This window comes from Nymphalis io, chromosome 4 (assembly GCF_905147045.1).
Source record: "Nymphalis io chromosome 4, ilAglIoxx1.1, whole genome shotgun sequence".
In the NCBI taxonomy this organism is placed as follows: Eukaryota; Metazoa; Arthropoda; class Insecta; order Lepidoptera; family Nymphalidae; genus Nymphalis; species Nymphalis io.
The window spans coordinates 14165384-14185580 of NC_065891.1; the positions used below are offsets into that span (position 1 = coordinate 14165384).

General features: G+C 32.3%; 1 protein-coding gene and 1 long non-coding RNA gene across 2 annotated transcripts in view; one reads left to right on the forward strand and one right to left on the reverse strand.

Moving 5' to 3' along the window:
* LOC126781621 (protein O-mannosyl-transferase TMTC1-like) overlaps window positions 1-16039 on the forward strand; it is a 113655-nt gene extending 97616 nt beyond the window's left edge. Inside the window, exons 3-14 of the mRNA XM_050506551.1 lie at window positions 8419-8492; window positions 8914-9048; window positions 9262-9432; window positions 9620-9809; window positions 10334-10455; window positions 11338-11502; window positions 11610-11723; window positions 12319-12462; window positions 13856-14055; window positions 14473-14626; window positions 14930-15047; window positions 15347-16039. Of these exons, the coding sequence (XP_050362508.1) occupies window positions 8419-8492; window positions 8914-9048; window positions 9262-9432; window positions 9620-9809; window positions 10334-10455; window positions 11338-11502; window positions 11610-11723; window positions 12319-12462; window positions 13856-14055; window positions 14473-14626; window positions 14930-15047; window positions 15347-15646 (1887 nt within the window). The 3' untranslated portion in view covers window positions 15647-16039. The remainder of the gene's footprint in view (window positions 1-8418; window positions 8493-8913; window positions 9049-9261; window positions 9433-9619; window positions 9810-10333; window positions 10456-11337; window positions 11503-11609; window positions 11724-12318; window positions 12463-13855; window positions 14056-14472; window positions 14627-14929; window positions 15048-15346) is intronic.
* Window positions 11616-12630, reverse strand: LOC126781622 (uncharacterized). Its single transcript, XR_007670692.1, has 3 exons — window positions 12347-12630; window positions 11886-12002; window positions 11616-11813 (listed from the first exon to the last, which is right to left on the reverse strand). It is a non-coding gene; the product is annotated as an uncharacterized LOC126781622 (long non-coding RNA).
* Window positions 16040-20197: the final 4158 nt, after the last annotated feature.

The window sequence follows — 20197 nt, forward strand, 5'->3', positions numbered from 1 at the left end:
CGAAAATGCACCGTTTTTGAGAAATTTAATAAAAACTATCATAATCTTTAAATGCGAAAATATGTCAAATAGACCGTAATATCAATGTAAGAGCAGGCTAAGTAATATAGTTTGTTTAAGTTCGACAAGGATGCAACATACATTATTGATTATCATATGTCAAAACGATCAATGAATGTGTCAAATGTCATAAACTCGTTGTCATTATTCATATTTCATTTCGTTGTTCCTCTAAATGTAAAACTGATATAATTGTTTTATTTGTACTTTGAATAATTGAACTTGAATAGAATGAGAAAGTTCAGATTTATATATATTTTTTTTATTATGAAAATTGACAAAACTGACTGTTTTCATTCCGACTCTATGTGGTCTTGTCGATCTTACCCCTAGAGTGTTTTTTAAGAAACCGAAGGCGCGAAGGGGGTGCATCATCCGCCTGCTATAACAAAGCACATGAGTTTCGAAATTGTTGATGAACAACCTAATTATGAGGATAGAATTATAAGATTTGTGCTTCTGCCAAAATCTCAGGAACAGAGCATTTCTTTATGATGAGAATGGTGCCGGTGGATAGAAGAAAGACCCCTTCCCCATCCCCTCCCGTTAACCCCAACCCCTCGTGCGGCTGGACACTAAACCGTATCCATTACATTTTCACCGTTATAAATAAAATAAAAACGGGAAGGGATTACACATATTATATATAAATATTTGTAAGCTTAGGTCTTCGTTGTTATCGTAGGCTAGACGCTTATTTATAGTTTGTTAATTATAAATAAGCGTTTAGTATGTTTCCCAAAATCAATTGTAACAGTGCATTTTTTGTTTGACTATAATTTATATTTTTGTGGACCAATATATATATATATATATAAAGCCAAAATAATTATTTACACACATGCTACAATCATCACAACTTATTTTTAAGTTACCGACGAAACATAGAAATATCGTTAATACTATCAATTTGTATGGGAAACTGATCCGATTTAAAAAATCACTTTTACATTTCTTTTGTTATTAACGGTTAAATACGGACTACGCATTGAAGCAGCATGGTGCAAAAACTCCTAGCTGCACTCCTCTTTAGATGTCGGAAAGATTTGCTCAATAGTGAAACATTTACGGGATGTTATGTTGCTACTGGATTGCAAAGAAAATGATAACATTAAAAATTATAATAATATTAGTTTCAAATTAACATTACAATACTATTCACAAGTTTATATCGGTATCAAAATTTATTATTATTTATTTTGTTATTTAAGTTAAAGTTGGTTTTTTGTTGTTTTTCGTCAATTAGGCATTTTTTTTAATGTTAAGTTAGCCTATAATTGATGTATATTTTGTTACAATGTTTTTATACATGCAATAAGACAATGTTTGTCTTAATACATAACGTTGGTTTGCTATTTGATAATAAATATAATTTCGGATTGATTGTGACAAAGTATAAATGATTCATAATCATAAATAAACTAACGACTACTGTTTTCTACATCCCAATATTACATAAGTGTTATAGGACATTATTTTACATCACATAATATAGCCCTAGACGCATTATCTCGATTGCTTCTAGGTCATTGGTGATATTTCATAATGTCCACCATCAAAATTTTATGTCTCCGTCCTCTTGAAATAAAGCTCCGATACAAATCGTAAACTATTTTACAGCCTCCCTTTATATATTGTTAGGGCGGGATTAGCTGGCTCGGGGACGATTCGGCTTCGAGATTTCATAAAATGTCTTTATGTATTTTATCATTGTATGAGACCAATTCTTTTAGATTTTATTTTACACTTTGCAGTTAAATTCGGCTGACTTTTGTCCTTTTTATTTTGTTGATTTCAACTTATGTAAATATTTTTTTTTTTTTTATAGAATAGGAAGGCGGACGAGCATATGGGCCACCTGATGGTAAGTGGTCACCAACGCTCTTAGACATTGGCATTGTAAGAAATGTCAACCATCGCTTACATATCCAATGCGCCACCAACCTTGGGAACTAAGATTTTATGTCCCTTGTGCCTGTAATTACACTGGCTCACTCACCCTTCAAACCGGAACACAACAATATCAAGTATTGCTGTTTTGCGGTAGAATATCTGATGAGTGGGTGGTACCTACCCAGACGAGCTTGCACAAAGCCCTACCACCAGTAATTTAGTATTAACCATCTTGTCCTAATGAATGAATGAATGTAACAGCCTGTTAATATCCAACTGCTGGGCTAAGGCCTCCTCTCCCTTTTTGAGGAGAAGGTTTGGAACTTATTCCACCACACTGCTCCAATGCGGGTTGGTGGAATACACATTTGGCAGAATTTCAGTGAAATTAGACAAATGCAGGTTTCCTCGCAATGTTCCGTCACCGTCATTAAGAGATGAATTATAAACACAAATTAAGCACATACAAATTCATTGGTACTTGCCCGGATTTGAACCCTCGATCATCGGATAAGATCACACGTACTAACCACTGGGCCATCTCGGCTCGATTGTCCTAATGGAGAATATAAAAGTTTCAGTGGGTGGAATTTATTATTAAAGAATTATTGCATCATTATCACCTGTCGTACCAAAATGACATTCAACTACACTATTTATTATGCTAGGAGTCATCTTGTTTACAAATTACATTGTTGGTCAACTATTCTTAGAGGCGAGCTAAACAGCAGCTGCGATGTGCAGTTACAAAAACGCTCTTGTAATGAAAAATGCATTAAAACATTATTGGCGAGAAAGATTGTCCCAAAGAGTATTTGAAATAAGATTTTTTTTTCCTAATACTGCATTTTTTTTCATAATGCACAGGTTAAATAAAATAAGAATAAATAAATCTGTCTACTGATAGAATGTTGCTTTAGCACATTTTGGTTTTAAAAAATTGAAACTTTTTTTTCAATACGGAATAATAACATTAATAATATTAAAAGGAATTCTAACAAACTTGTATATATGTAAAAATAAGTAATTTTATCATTACTCGAATAGTATATTAGTAAAGTTATACGAAAGACATTAAATATCCGACATTGCTAGATTCGATTATATAATAAAATCTTTACACTTTAAACACAGTCTTTAGTTTAGTGTTTCACGTATGCAGTATGGTTCTTTGCACCGTAAATAACATCCCCCCCCCGGGTTTACGGTGCAAAGAATTCCAAGTTTGCTGATGACCACGAGACGAGAGGTTTATTTCTCAATAAAAAAAAAAAACTAGGTGGCATCAAATTATTTCAACTTAAATCTGAATAACTTACAAATTTAAAAATATTCGTCACAAAAAACTGTTATTAAAGATATTTCCTTTATTTACTGTAGCAGGTATTATAACAAACAAGTATCAGAATCCGAAAAAAAGCAAAAAGGTATGTTAAAAAAGAAATATCCGAGCAAACAATGCCAAGCTTAATAAATGTCGGCTACAGATTAACTCTGCAATATTTCACATTTCTTTGTGTGGATATTCCTTCGACGAATTTAAACGATGCCTTCTAGCTTTATTGCGGTATATTTATTCAATTAATAGCCGAGTCCACGTAAACATGTTTCTTCATTTTATTTTGGACTGCTTAATTTGATTTTTCATCTTTCTTTTTTAAACAATTATATAATTGATTCTCATTTCGAACTACCATATATATAATTATAAGAAGGTCGTAAAAGAAAATATAATGCTATGTAAAACGTTATTAACGTACAAAGTATGACATACTTTACAATTTACTACATTTATTTTTTTTATATAGAATAGGAAGGCGGACGAGCATATGGGCTACCTGATGGTAAGTGGTCACCAACGCCCTTAGACATTGGCATTGTAAAAAATTTCAACCATCGCTTACATAGCCAATGCACCACCAACCTTGGGAACTAAGATTTTATGTCCCTTGTGCCTGTAATTACACTGGCTCACTCACCCTTCAAACCGGAATACAACAATATCAAGTACTGCTGTTTTGCGGTAAGATATCTGATTTGTGGGTGGTACCTACCCAGCTTTCAAAAAGCCTTACCACCAGTGTTATTATATAGTAGTTATTGAATAGTACTAACAAGTATATGAAAAAAAAAATATTAGTACGAAATGTAATGTTCATCTATGTATTTAATTACTTGTATATGTGTGCTTTTTACACCGGCTAAAATATACAGTTTCTATAAAATATTGAAGCGTGTCACTTTAAAACTATTACTGTATATTCTGCAACAAGTTTACTTTACTTGTCCCAGTTGAATTTCAGTTACGGCCAATCTCAAGAACTACTCAACTACCTATCCCCACACTTTCATAGTCCAATGAAACAGCAATCCCACACGATGGGAGATAGATCAACGGATATGAGAACAATTCCAGGCTGCTACTGGGAATTCAATAGAAACACTCAATGACCACCATCCCGAGGTAGGGTTTGAACTCAGATCCTCGAGGTCTCAACGCTACCTAGACTAGAATAGAGATAAAGTCTACACTAGTACAATATGTATTATATTTTATTCGTGTTGTTTAATAACAACACGAATATTGTAATTGTGATTTAATAATGTTGTGATTTAATAATCACAATATATTTAATTCGTAATATTATTTAGCAAAGTTTTACCGGTGTGAAATTCTAGTAAACAAGATTAGCGACTCCATCGCAGCTTCAAAACTAAGTTAATTAACAGTGTCTGAGCGTTTATTGTTTTTAGCGTTAAGGTTTGTGAAAGGATGAAAGCAGCATTTAAGGGTTTCTGAAGGTTAAAATCAAATATGCGGTTCAAATTTCTATTTGTGTTAGATGTTCTACTGTTTCCTTTGTTAATTATTTTTTATTTAAAAGTTTGTTTTACGGTGTATTTATAGCTTTTTTGTATTTTAATTTCATTATGTTTGAATGCTTATGTACAATTTTAAATTATTATTATTATTATTTAATTTAATAGAAAAAATATATATTACATTGCATTTGTAATGTAATTTACCATGATTTTTGATTTGAAGCAATTTCATTTTGTCAAATAAAGTTAGGCAACTTTAATCGAATGTGTTAAATAGTCATGATTGGTTGTTTATTTAATAACAATATACGCTTATTTAGAGAGAAATTTTTGTTACACTTAGATGTTTAGAAAAACGTGTCATGTGAGTGGAGACATTATAACAAAGCCATGCACAGGTAATAGTGGACAAACTGAAACAATCATCAATTCAGTTATACTTTGTTTATTTTATCACTATGTAAAAAGTTAGAAATATAATAATAATAATAATGTCCTCCAGACCGATTTCGGCCACGGCGGCCAATCTCAAGGGAGATTAGCCAACTACGCAGGAGATATTATAGTGCAAAAGTGTGTGCGCAAAAACAGGTGCACTCTCTATTCCCTATTTCTCATAATCCGATGGGACGGCAATCCGACACGACCGGAAAGAGTTCACACACACAGGAGTGTACACACTTCCAACTTCCAGACTCCGGACTGCTACTGAGAATTTTCTGACAGAAAAACCCAACAACTTTTTATTGGCCCGACCTGGGAATTGAACCCAGGACCTCCGGGTCTGCGGCTATACATCAAGCCGCTAAACCAACGAGGCAGTTGGTCTAGCGGCTTGATAAAAAGTAAGAAATATACCAGGTATATGTCGATGGTTTCGAGCTTCCATCGCGTTACTCCAATATGACTTGGTGGTCGTTACTCATGTGGCAGAATTTTAGTGCAAATTTAGGTTTCCTCAGTATTTTTTCTCTATCGCTGAGCACGAGATGAATATTATAAGCACAAATTAAGCACATGAAAAATCAATGAAAAATCAAGGGTATGAACCCGTAATCTTCGCTTAAGATTCACGTGTTGTAACCACTGCCTATATTTAATTGTAGTATTGTGTTTATTTTAAGTAAGTAAGTAACAGCCTGTAAATGTCCCACTGCTGGGCTAAGGCCTCCTCTCCCTATTTGAGGAGAAGGTTTGGAGCTTATTCCACCACGCTGCTCCAATGCGGGTTGGTGGAATACACATGTGGCAGAATTTCGATGAAATTAGACACATGCAGGTTTCCTCACGATGTTTTCCTTCACCGAAAAGCACGAGATGAATTATAAACAGAAATTAAGCACATGAAAATTCAGAGGTGCTTGCCCGGATTTGAACCCACGTTCATCGGTTAAGATTCACGCGTTCTTACCACTGGGACATTTATGAATAAAAAAAAAAACAAAAATAAAAAAAACGCAAAACAGCAATACTTGATATTGTTGTGTTCCGGTTTGAAGGGTTAGTGAGCCAGTGTAATTACAGGCACAAGGGACATAAAATCTTAGTTCCCAAGGTTGGTGGCGCATTGGCTATAAGCGATGGTTGACATTTCTTAGAATGCTAATGTCTAAGGGCGTTTGGTGACCACTTACCATCAGGTGGCCCATATGCTCGTCCACCTTCCTATTCTATAAAAAAAAAAAAAATGAATATACTTATTTTTTTTTTATAATAATAAATGAAAACGAACAAAAAATACATTTAATACGCTGATATTACCTATCAGTTAGTTAGTATCAATTTTTGTAATATCAATGTAGAAACAATATATTAAGCAAAGTAATTAAAAAAGCTGCTATCCCTTTTACTTTTAAATTTTGAAGTGACTTTTCTAGAGCGAGACAAAGACAAATAGACGAAGCGAACAAACAATCTTAATGTGAACTATTGGAAGGCAATATTCTTAAAGTTTTCCTATTAGTCGGCTGATTGCAGGACTTGTCTCTAGCTGGGCTTAATTTGAAAAGTTGCCACCGCCATGCAATTTATATCGGAACTCGAAGTAGCCTTCATTTTTCACTTGATTGCTTGCCGTTGTTACAGATGTAATAGCTTATGAAATGATACATTATGTGCGTAATTAATTGTTAAGAAATGATTTGACTGAAACATGCCACGCGCATTTTTATTTAGATTGCTAAACCGATTAGTCCTATGATCTATATGTGATAGGTGAACCCAAGTTACTTGCCTCAGTATGAAATGAAATAGTTTCATAGAATAATTGACAATACACTAGATTTTAATAAGTTAAAAAATTTCACGTAGAATTTTAACAAGTTTTTGAGCAAAGTTTAAGTTATTAGATCGTCGTCGTCGTCGTTCGTCGTCGTTCGTGAAATCCGGGCAAGCACCACTGAATTTTCATGCGCTTAATTTGTGTTTATAATCCATCTCAAGGTCATTAAGGTTCAATCCAGACTGGTCGGGCTATTGTCCCCACAAGCTGTTCGCTTAATTGGAAGGGTAGCCTTGAATTAATGTATAGTATAGTCTAACAATAAAAGGTATATTATGGCTCGTTAGTTAGAAAATTATTTGGCACTGAGGTCGCTATGTCTGATTTATATACTGCAATATTACATTGCTAGTAATAAAATATTTTCCTACGCCACATCTGTTATCAAATACTATTGGATGAGTGTCTCCATGAGCTTTTATTATACAGTACAAAAAAGGAAATAAAGAAATTTATAAAAAACTCGTAATTTAAAATTATTTCTATCGACAGAACGACAAACTACGGTTAAAACAAAATAATTGATCAGCAACAAAGGGCCGGGTAACGAGCGGTTCCGGCTCGCAATTAATTCGCCTGATTGTACTAATTGACGTCGCCGACTGTACATTATCGTTCGCTGAAATTATTCTCACGCCTATAGTCTGTCAGCCTGTGCGTAATTAAAGGGATCGGATTAATGGGTATACAAAAATTATCGTTATTTTTTTCTTTAACATATTTGAAATATTTATGTTTTCCAAATAAAATGAAATGTATGCCATTTCATTTTATTTGGAAATGGCTCAGTTACGAGTGGAACATTGGCAATATATATAGGCTATCTGAAGTATCCATTATATGAATTTTATTAATATAGAATTCAATAATATAAAACGAAATGACTTGGACGTAGAGAAAGGTAATTCTTGACAATAAAGTAAATAAACTTTTATTGTATCTCGTTGGCCGTATTTTGTGCGATATTTAAAGGCATCTAGTTATATTCCTAATGGCCTTTTACAGATAAACTGTCCCGTTTGGAACGGATAAACGAAATCCTAATGCAGTTAGGGCCTCCTTAATTGCGCAGTAGGCGCTACGGGCTTAAATTAAATGTTTAGAGGCGTTTACGTTAGCGTGTCGGCGGATATGTTGCCTTAAGTGCAAATTTTGGAATTGGTTTTAAAAATTATGGTCTCATTAATAACAATTTATTTTACTTATTTAATGTCTGATGTAATACAATTTGATTTAATTATCATAAATGACGAGTAACTAAAAGTACTATATATATAGTACTATATACTAAAATTTCTCTGCATTGAAAATATAATATATGTGGTTATCAATTATTTTTTTATATTCTTTTTCTCTATCAGGTGGCCGGTGTGGTCGGTCGTGCTGATGTTTTGGCCTGCGTATTCTTCCTCTTGTCTCTTCTACTTTATCATGGGTAAATATTTATATTGCCTCATCTTATGTATTATAAGTCGAACGATTAAATATTTTAATTTGTTTTATTATACTAATACAACGAATGTAACCACGATTCCCTTTCTAAAAATTCCCTCGACATATCTAAAGAAACCATGCAAATAGACTTAATGTCCCGCGACAGTTAGAGATAGTTTGCACACTTACAACTACTTCCATAATATTGTTACCGACTTTGTCCCTTGTTTTGGAAACTATGAAAGAATGTCAGGCGTGGCGAAGGTTCAGAAACTTTGCTGACACATGATATTAAACCTCCCCAAGGGTTACAAATTGCCAGTAATTTTATTAGGAATATTTCAAATATTATGTCACGAAATCTTATTTACATCAAATATATACATTGAGAACATAAATTATATAAAATTTAATGATTATAGGTCATCAAGCAGGAGAAGAGTGTGGTCAAGCGTGGTTCTGGCTGCTCTCAGTATGCTGGCTAAAGAAACAGGACTAACAGCACTTCTGTTCAACTTAGCCTTCGATATATATCGTAGTTGGAGCTCATTAACGAGGTATTCTGACAACATTAATTCGTATATACTAAGTTACATACAAGCTAAGATAATAATTTAAAAATATGATACTATATTTTTTAAGCTTATGGCATAACTTGCTAAGTCTTTAATCATTAATTTACTCACAATCAAAAAAATTCTTTGAAATATATGGCTTTTTTATTTAATTGTTATTATGTTACAATAAAAAAAATACTTTCGATTTCTCAGGTCACCGGCGAAATGTCGCTGGAAAAGTGACAACGTTTGGGGAAGAGTGGGAAAAGGCTTATTGGTTCTTCTACTTTTGGCTGTAGCCAGATTAGCTTTGCTACAGGGATCGTTACCAGCTTTCTCCGCACAAGACAATCCTCCTGCTTTCCACCCATCGTTTACGATCAGGTGATTTAAGTCTGAAGAATATTCCCATTTCAACATTTAAATATAATAGTTAAAAATTATAGCTATCTTAGTTATTTTTTAAGCAAATATAATCATAGTAAGGATATTCAAAAAATAAAGAAGTACTAAACTTCTTGTACCTTTAAAAATTAGTAGCATTATTAAAGTTACTAATATTCTATTTCAGACTGTTGACCTTCTGCTATTTAGCAGCGTTTAATTGGTGGTTGCTGCTTTGTCCGTGGACTCTTAGCCATGATTGGCAAATGGGATCAATACCATTGATTACTAGTGGGTGGGATCCAAGGAATTTGGTGACATGCGCAGCACTGATAGCACTGCTTGCTCTGTCCTATAGATGCTTGATGGACTTAGAGGTAGTTTGATAAAATTATGAAAATATTGACAAATATTATAGAGACTATAAAATCAATAATTAGGACGTACATAGTAAAGTGATAAATATCTCACTTCTGGGCCTTCTCGCCTTTTTGAGGAGCCCATTTCACCACACTGCTCAAATGAGGATTGGAGGATACACGTAGCAGATTTTCATCAGAGCAGGGAACTCTGAGCGCAGTGTAAATTACACATACAAATTTATCAAATAAAATTCGATCGTGCGAACCCTCAAATCAAATTTGAACCCTCAATCTTTACGTGTTCTTACCACTAGATCGTCAGCTTGGCTCCTATATAGTTTACGTCCTAATTAATTAACTTTACCGATATTTTTTTGGTACCCCAAGCTCAATTATTATTCTCTTTTCGTCTTTAATTTTGGAGTAAATTAAACTCAGCACCAAAACTTCGTCTTGGTAGACGGCTTATTATTCTTAAATTCGTAATGAGAATTCTAATTAATTTGTCGACTAAATTATATTTTGATGTGTCGTTCTAGCTTCAACGTCACACGCCTCTGGTGGTTGGTCTGATGCTCTTAATCATTCCTTACCTTCCTGCTTCCAATATGTTGGTTACCGTCGGCTTCGTAGTAGCTGAACGAGTACTCTATATACCAAGGTAATAATTGTATAAATATATATCTATTTGTTTTGCCCTAACTTTAAGTAAAGCGCAACAAAATCTAATGATATATATATATATATATATATGTATGTATATATATTATTAGAATACAAAGGATTTAATTCGTTATAAATAATTATAACTGATAGGAGTGTGGTTTATGTCACTATGCAATATAGAAAACGTTTCGTTTATTTTACGGATAGTAGAATGGCCTACTTACAAATCAAATGTCATGGAGATACTCGGTGTTTCAATAACAAATATTGCAAAACCTTACTTTTTTTTCTATCCGTAAATAAAACGAACTATTTTTAATGAAACTGGGCCCTAGGTCAAGATTGGATTGATCACATATTTATTAAATTCATTAAATTTCAATATCCTTCGTACGAATATTTTCTCTACAACTGTCAGTTCCAGTAAAAATACATGTTATTCCTAGCATCAGCTTATTCTTCATTTAATAAATATTTAATTAATTTTATTTTTTATACATTATACAAAATTATTTTCATTTAAATCAATATAAACTTTCTTTGGTGCTGATTAATATTGTACTTCCTACATATATGTTATTCGTAGAATATTTTACACTCAACTAATGTAGATATACGGCACCATAAGATATTTTAAAATTACTATTGGACAAACGAACTTACTAATCGTTCGATTTAATTCATTTCAATACATTTTTAGCTATGGTAATTGGAATATCCAAGGTAATTCAACATAAAAAACTAACGTTATCTTCAAAAATATTCACAAACTGACGTAAACAAAGAAAATTAATATAATGAAAGATTATTTTAGTTGAATATATATTTTGAACACAACCCATTATATTATGAGTAACATTCTAATATTGATTTGCAGTTTTGGTTCAGTTGTGATCACGGTTTATGGAGTTCAGCTGATCTGGAAGCGTGGGGCGGGGGGTCGCAGGCTGCTGGTACTAAGCGTCGTGGTGCTTGTTGCTGCCAGCGCTGCCAGGACGCATCTGAGAAACCGGGATTGGAAAACTAGAGAAACTTTACTTAAGTGAGTTAATTTATTAATAATATTAATTCGTAAAGTATACTTTAATAATATGTCTTCGGAAAAATATTTAAAAAAAAAAAAATTATTACATTAAATATTTCTTGCAGAGCTGATCTCGCGGTCTTGCCACATAACGCGAAATTACATTATAATTTCGCTAATTTCTTAAAAGACGTGGAGCAACAAGAGAATGCCATCCATCACTATAAGGAAGCGCTCAAGTACGTTAAAAAAACCATCTCTATCTATCTCCATCATATACAGGTCTTCCAAGTCTGGAAATTCTTTATAACCTTTTCAATCAATGGCTTCTGTAAGACAATAATTACATTATACTTATAACTTAAATCATGGCAGTTTTATTTCATTGCGTAGAGACAGACCAATTACAGGAACGTAACACTTTAGATCCCGTGATTAGCGGCGCTTGACAGTGTAGGAAGTGAAGGCGATAATGGCTATTAGACCGTAACTAGTAGACCGTTTGCTCGTCTCTATTCCTAACATAAATAAAAAAAAAACTGTAGAGATTACAAATATTCTGTAAGAACGATATTATATTTGAATATAAACATAAAAATGTATACATCCACTAGGATTGTATTAAGAGAATGATAATTAATTTATCTACAAAGTAACTCACATTATCTCATATTTGTTTCGAAATATTAGAAAATATATTGAGAAAACTATTAAAAGTATGATAAATTACACATCAGAATATTTTGCTAAAAACAACGTCGACCAAAAATAATAAATAAGACCAATATTATAATGATTAAGGATATTAATTTTGATATTTTAATTGAATTGCAGATTATGGCCAAGCTATGCAAGTGCTCACAATAATCTCGGCACGCTGGTGCTAGCATCGGGGCGAGCTGAACACCATTTCCTGCAAGCGTTAAAGTATAACCGAGACCACGTCAATGCACATTATAATTTGGCTAAGCTTTACAGGTAAATATTTTTCTTAGATGACTTAGATAATGTGATAAATCTAAAAAGTTTAGTTGATACACAAAGGTAGTATTTCCGTCAACAACACAGAACCGAGCAAAGACAGGCAACCGCGATCTTCGTTTAAAATTAAATATATCTCAATTCAAAAAACTATTATAAATAACAATAATTATCTTTTAAACCCACGATGCAACTGATTAGTACTTGATTTTATCGTTTAACAAAAGAAAACACATTGTTATTGTGTACACTGCACTGACGTCATTGAATTAACATTAAAATTATTTACACTACAGTTGCTGGATTTGACTGATAAAGGGAGCTTATTTGCCTTGTTATCAAAACATTATGAAGGACTGTTATCATAGTTCTAAGTTAAATACTTGATTATTGTCGGATGAATAAAATATATGCAAATTAAGACGAAGGTTCAAAAATAAAGCATAAAGGAATGATGTTTTCTTAGATTGACTTGTATAATCTTATATACTTACTCCTTCTTCAATATATGATGATTGACTAGATAAACCAAGAAATAATCTTTTTTTTTTATTTATTTAAAAACTTTTTTGTCCACCACATTGTGTAGTAGGACAAAAGGCAGACTTAATGGTAGGCTTACTTAAAGGCGGTAATTAATTCTTAAAAATATACCTACATACAAGTATAACAAAAAAAACAAAGCTATAACATATATATGAATAATATATTTATAAACATATGAATAATAATGCATTATAGATGTCAAAGATGAAGACAACTAGGAGCTTTTGTTATTATTTATGTTAAATTAAATTAATACTACTACACAAACACGATCACATGAGTATTTCATCATGTGATCGTATTTAATTTGACGTGGCCTTGCCTAGGTAATATAGTTATAAAAATTACGAGTCTTTCGAACTAATACGGAAAAATATAATTCATGCGGACGACTTCTCAGAGAACAGCTACGTTGTTATAAATATAATGTATAATTAAATTCTCGAGAAAATTATCTGTGGCTGTGAAATTGTCTGCTAGTAATAATAAATATATTTACTGAACACACTGAATTAAATAAGAAATATGATTTCTTACTTAATTAGAGGCAAATCATCTCTCTTTTTTTGCTCCTGCAATGTTGGTCGTTATAAATCTTCAACGAGGTTATTTACAAACACAAATTTACCAGGAGAAAAGAAATCAGAATCTTAAGCGTTTGGTTTTTAGTTAAATTCCACATATTCTATCCACTGTACTAACTCGGGTTTCTCCAAGTAAGAGCAATTACCATCGCGAGTTATATACGCACTGTTTCTAATTTACATAAACTACATACCCTTATCCTTATAACTAAAATTAAACGAAATAATATTAAACTTAATACTTTTGCTTATTTTTTTAGAAAGAAGAATCGAATAGCGGAATCATTGAAAATGCTTGAAAGATGCATATCACTAGAACCTCGCTTCGTACAAGCACATTTAGAGTTGTTGCACATCACTCCTGAAAGTGAAAAGAGAAAGACTTTGGAAAAATTATTGGATTTAGAACCGAAAAATTGGGAACATTACCATCTTTACGGAAACTGGTTAAAAGGAAGAGGTAATATATTTAAAAAAAGTTTGTAATATACAAATGGCGTATATGTGTCTTTTTTCTCATTATAGAATTTAAAATACTTATACACTAGCTCTATATGAAGTATGAGCCATTATTTAACCATGTACCTCCAACGACTGGATCGAAGATGCTGTTTCTTGTAACTGTATTAACACTGGCTGACCGTGCATATTGAATTAAAAAAATTAAAACTATTGCTATATCGCGACAGCATGTTGACAAAAGATTGGGTGGTACCCACCTAAATGTACTTGCTCAAATTATAGACATATTAGTTTGATTAAATTAATTATCCAAAAAACTAGTGATTTAATTTTCTTTTTCTATATATTATATAATAAAATATATTTTGATTATTATTTAATTAGGCTCTAAAATAGATGTAATATAAATTTTCAGGTCTCTGGCCACTATCACTCGCCTATTATACATCAGGTATACGGCTATCCCTCGACAGAGACGGGGAACGTGGCGCGTTGCCTTCTTTACGCGCAGCGTGCTTAATACTGAGGAGTGCAGGCCAGAGAGCTAGACTGCTACAACTCCTTACCAGGTATTTTTTGCATGACCCAGAATGACATATAATATATATTATGCTTTCTTGAACGAATAGCTCTCTTAATTGATTACACTTATATTGCTATAACGACATTTCCTTACAATATTTTTTTTTTATTTATTTACTCCAAAAAAAAATATGTATAAACACAATTTATTTCGAAATCAGTTAAACGCTAGCTTAAAATGATGCGATTATTTATATTTTAATTATTTCTTTTCAAACTTCAATGACAATAAATGAATTTACATTCTCATGAAGTCACGCAGTTTTGTACATTTGCTATTGATGACTTAGATGGCAAGGCGCGGGCGGGGGCGCGGCGGCGGCGGAGAGGCGGCGCGCGGCAGCCGCGGCGTGGCGCCTGCGCACCGAGCTGGAAGGACGGGCTGCGAAATATGCACGCGCGCCGTTGGTGTGTTTCCGTTTATTATATTATACTTATTTTATATCTGCTCACAATTTTTAATCAATGTAATATACCGAGATAAGCCGGCAGCAAACTCAGCTGGATTACACTCTTTTTTAATTGGTAATTTGGGCTTACAGTAAAATGTAAGTATAATATTTTTACTTAAACGACATACATCCAAAAACTTTTTATTTTTATTTTGACGTTGTTTGACGAACCTGTATACATTGTCGACAAAATAGTCCATATTACTGCGCCCATATATTATTTATTTACTATAAAATTAAATTTAATGATTTCAGGTAACATCGACTTGCCTTCATCACAGCCAACTCGAAGTCCACGAGCCAGAAGCTAAACATACAATATTGAACGAACATTCCAGAACAGTTGTTCCTACCCTAGATAATAAATTAAGAGCAAGTTGCCAAAAAAATGCGTATAATAAGAAAAGTGTATCCATATCGGCTCAGTATAAACCTATTCATAATAAATCGGAGGCTGGCATCAAACAGAAGAGTTGCCCTTTGCATAAGAAGAAGGAAATCAATAATTCAGATTCTCTGCCCTATGTGTCCGATCATTTGATAAAGACTTATTAATATAAGATCTATGGTACATATAAGTATTAAATATATATATTAATTGCCTTAGTTACATTCCAAAGCGTTTTACGTAATAATCTATATCACGCAACAAACGTTTCAAGCAATCTTGGAGTTCATCTGGGAAAGCGCAGCGCAGAGCATTCACGAGCGTCGCCGCGTGAATATCATTGGGTTATCTTGAATACCTACCAGTTTATTTATTTATTTCATATGTTTTTTAACAAAATGCGACGTGCTGTGCTTAACCAGAGGTGCACGTGTTCTTATTCAGTTTTATTTATATAACTTTAAAGAAAATAAAGTAATTACTAGTCATTGGAGCATACATTCTTAGTTTAAGCCCTACTTTTTTATACTCTTAAATTGTTTAGGCTTAGAAAGACTTCGGTGATTTCTAAAATCAATATTTATTCTAATAAAAAAGTGTTAAATTATTTATAAGTTGTGTGTATATAATATGGAAACTTAGCCATAAGTATTGTTTAAAGCTATATAAATAAATCAATCAATAACGAAATATTTTACCTCCGCATCAATATTAGTAATTAAAATTTTTACTTATAATCTTGTAAATAAAAATATCAACTGCGTGCCATTCAGGAATTGTATATGACTATTATGTATGTAACTATTATGTATATACACCTATTTTAAATTATTGAGTATATGATCAAACGATTTATAGAAAAATATATTTTACTGGTAATCGGTTAGTGATAAGTTCACCGCTTTTATTAATAAAAATTAAACGGTTCATAAATTATAAACTGTTTAGAAATTCCGTTTTATTTAAACTCAAATAGGTTTACACATCGAAATTTTCGCACAGTACTTAAGTACACCAATATAAATTTTAGCAAGCCTCTTACTTTACATGGTGCTTAATAAGTGTATAATATATTGTTAGTGGCAAAGGAAAACATCGCGAGAAAACCTGCCTGTTTCTGTGGAATTTATGCCATTAACATGCACTGGAATATTAATTTGGAATTCATCCTTTTTCTTAGAAGGAAATTTTCGCTCAGCTATGGGACATTTAAAGTATATTACTGTTTAAGCCATGTTAACAAATTTGTAAGAAAAACTTAATATAATATGATATATTAATGTTGAAAAATATATTTCGTAAGCCGTTTTGAAATAAAAAGCAAAAAATTGCGAACTCACTCTACTCGAATGTTATTGCTTATTAAATAAAGCAGGTGAACTTTTTCATTAACTGTAATATCACGGCGTATATTCAATTAACAATTAATTATATCTTTATGCAACGAAAGTAAAAAATAACTACTTAAGCCACATAGAAGATACTTTTGTTGATACTTGGACTTTAGCCAAATTATTGTTCAGTTCAAAGTATCATAACGCATTATAACTATAGCTATTGTAAATATTGTAGAAAAATAAGTGTAAGGGTTACAATGTAATTGATAAAACTATTGATATGCGAAGCCTGTCATTGTAATAATAAGATTTATCAAACGACGTATTGGCACGTGTTATTTCATACCTTACTTTTTACTGATCAAACAATATTGTATACAATAAAATAAGTTATCAAGTTAAAGAAAACGTTTTATACACAAGCTTTTATTTAATTATGCACTAAAACGAACAACATTTCGTATACTAGATTATATCGTGATCACCAAATGTCACGTCATATTGAAATCAATCGTTTGGATTATTTTATTATTTAGTTGCACACATTATGGATTTAATTTGCATAAACCAACATGTGAAGTTAAATAAAAGCTTGTGAAAAACATTAACACGATTATAAAATAAATTCAGGCACATAAGAATACATCTCAACAACTATGTCTCTTGTTCTAAGGAAGCTGTAAAGTTGATATTTCTCCTCCAGCTCCAATGCTCAACTCACTAACCCATAGTTGCGCACGAGGACATGCTGATTGAGGCCCATAATAAAATTAATGTGTTGCTGTTAGTAATTAGTGATTTTTAGAGTGTGTGTGAGTCGGACATTTCGTCGCCTTGTATTAATAACCTTTTGATTGCATAAAAATTGGTACTCATTCGACATTATAGATATATTATGTTTTTTTTTCTGCTTGTATCTAAGAGCGTGAAATATTAATACAATTTTTTAGTTAGTACATGGTATTGCTGGTATATCAACGTAATATACTTTAATAAATAAGTTTCATCAGAGGCTCAGGGCCCAATCAGCTTAGGGAGTTTTGGTGCACCGCACCGTCTTGCCGTATAATATATGCGCTACGGGTCCTGACTAGACTAGTTTCATTTGACCATAATGACCACCTGTGCACGATAAGCTGTGCACTTTCGTTCTAAGATTCTTTAGACATCTTCTGGCCAACAAATAAATAAAAGAAAAAGCAACAAACTTATAGTTTATGAGCCTTATTTCAAGGTAATAATAATTTATACAAAAATACTCATAATATGTGCAGAGTGCCCGTGCGTTGCTGTGGGTTAGAGACTTAAATATTAATTGACGGATAAGCATTTATTGCTGTCAATGTAAAGAATTGTTTACTTATTTGAAATAAACAGGTGTTTGAGAATGTTTTGTTTTTATTAGCAACCGGCCCTGATATGAAATAATAATATCCTCTGACATTACTCACACACGGCCAACTGATCCTAAATTAAGCAGAGCTTGTACTATGGAAACCAAACAACTGATATACTACATATACTACTTTTAATTTTGTAAATACATACTTATATAGATAATTGCACCCAGACTCAGGACAAAAAGACATGTTCATGCACACAAATGTCTGTCCTGGGTGGGAATCGAACCCACAACCTTCGGCGTGAAAAGCATGTTTCCACCAACCACGCCAACCGGCCCTATCAAAGGAAGGAATAATCCTGACAAAATTTTCAGTATTACCAGCCAACCTCAACAACTAGCCAGTTGACCAGTAGCACTGTTAGGAACACCTAGGAGCATGCTCATAATCCGTATCGCTGCGACACGGCGAACAGTAATTAGGGGCAGCACTGACGGTTTCACCCAAGCAGTAAGTGAGGATAACACTGCTAAGTTTCTATTTCACGCTACTACTGAAAATTATTTACTAGCTGTCCAAATGTTCTAGATACACTCGCCCAATGAGACTTCTTACCTGTTATTTAGTAAACCTTGAAGGTCGTTTGTATTGTCTCACCCATCTTGTGTAAATTAATTAGTTTCAACTCGAAAAGCGTTAACAAGTTTTCGAAATGCCTAACCGCACTTAATTAATAATTCTCTTTGCGGTAAGATAAAAAGAAAAAATGTGATCGAAAGTTGCTCATAGATCTGATTATGACAGAACCCGGAGCTAATATAACAGTTTGAAGGAACTTTCTAATTCGTTTTTAATTTGGTAAATGTCTTAATTAGTATGTAAGATTATTTCATGCTATTTTATTACTATATATATAATTTTCTTATGTAAATATTCATATTTATATTTTATAAAAGCGTTGCAGGCTATCTCATCGACTGCTCCAAGCTCGGGATTATAGTTTTTTTTATGTAAGAGGGGGTTGAGTCTCCCCCGGTTGACAGTCACTACGACGGCTCATGGACGTTTGCAACACTAGATACTGATCTTTAATTATTTTATCTCATTAAAGAAAATTTGTAAGATTTTCTTTTTAAACATTATTTTTAATTTTTTTACCGTTACATGCATACGTATCAATAATTAAGTTACATATTATAAATAAGTTTTCTTTACCATAGACGGAAAATAGTCTCACTGTTTAAAAGTTTTAAGAAAAATTAATTTGAAAATTAAGAAGCGGTTTGAGTCAAGTTGAGAAATATATAATAAATATTTCGGGTTAAAGAAACTTTATTTCTCATTAAAAATAATATTCACTTACATGAGAGCATAAGATAATTACAATTATTGCCTAGCGGCGTTACAAAGTAACATTTATACAGCATATTAGTAAAAAATAAAGAAAAATATACTTACGAAGAGGGTATCTGTGAAAACCTTGCATTATTGTCGATAGACTGGTTTTATCGTGAATATACGGATTAAGTACAATGTACAAGTAAGCTGGAAGTGGTATGAGTGAATGTATTTATTATTAAATTTTTATTGTTACTTCTTACATTATAAAATTTAATAAATTATTTTACATTATTATACAGTTTGTTTCATATTATATATTTGCTTTATTTTATATTGCTTTTAACATATATTTTTAATAGTCCTTTAAACTGACGCATATTTTTATATGTTATATAAATATTTATTTAATGATTCCATAAATAACATAATACAAAAATAATTTCTATCAAATGCTATTTTTTTTTATTGTCTAAGCCTATTGCGAAAGTTTAACTCTGAAATAAACAAATCGATATCAACAACACGATAAAAACTTTACAAATGTAAATTATCTACAATTGTAAAATCTAATTAAGGCCATTCTTAAGAAAGCAATTCTTGTTATAATATATTTGTTAAGAAAAGTTACGTCAATATTGATACTTTAAATTGGAATGCGTGACGCACTCTTTCTTTAACTCATCATTCATCATCTATC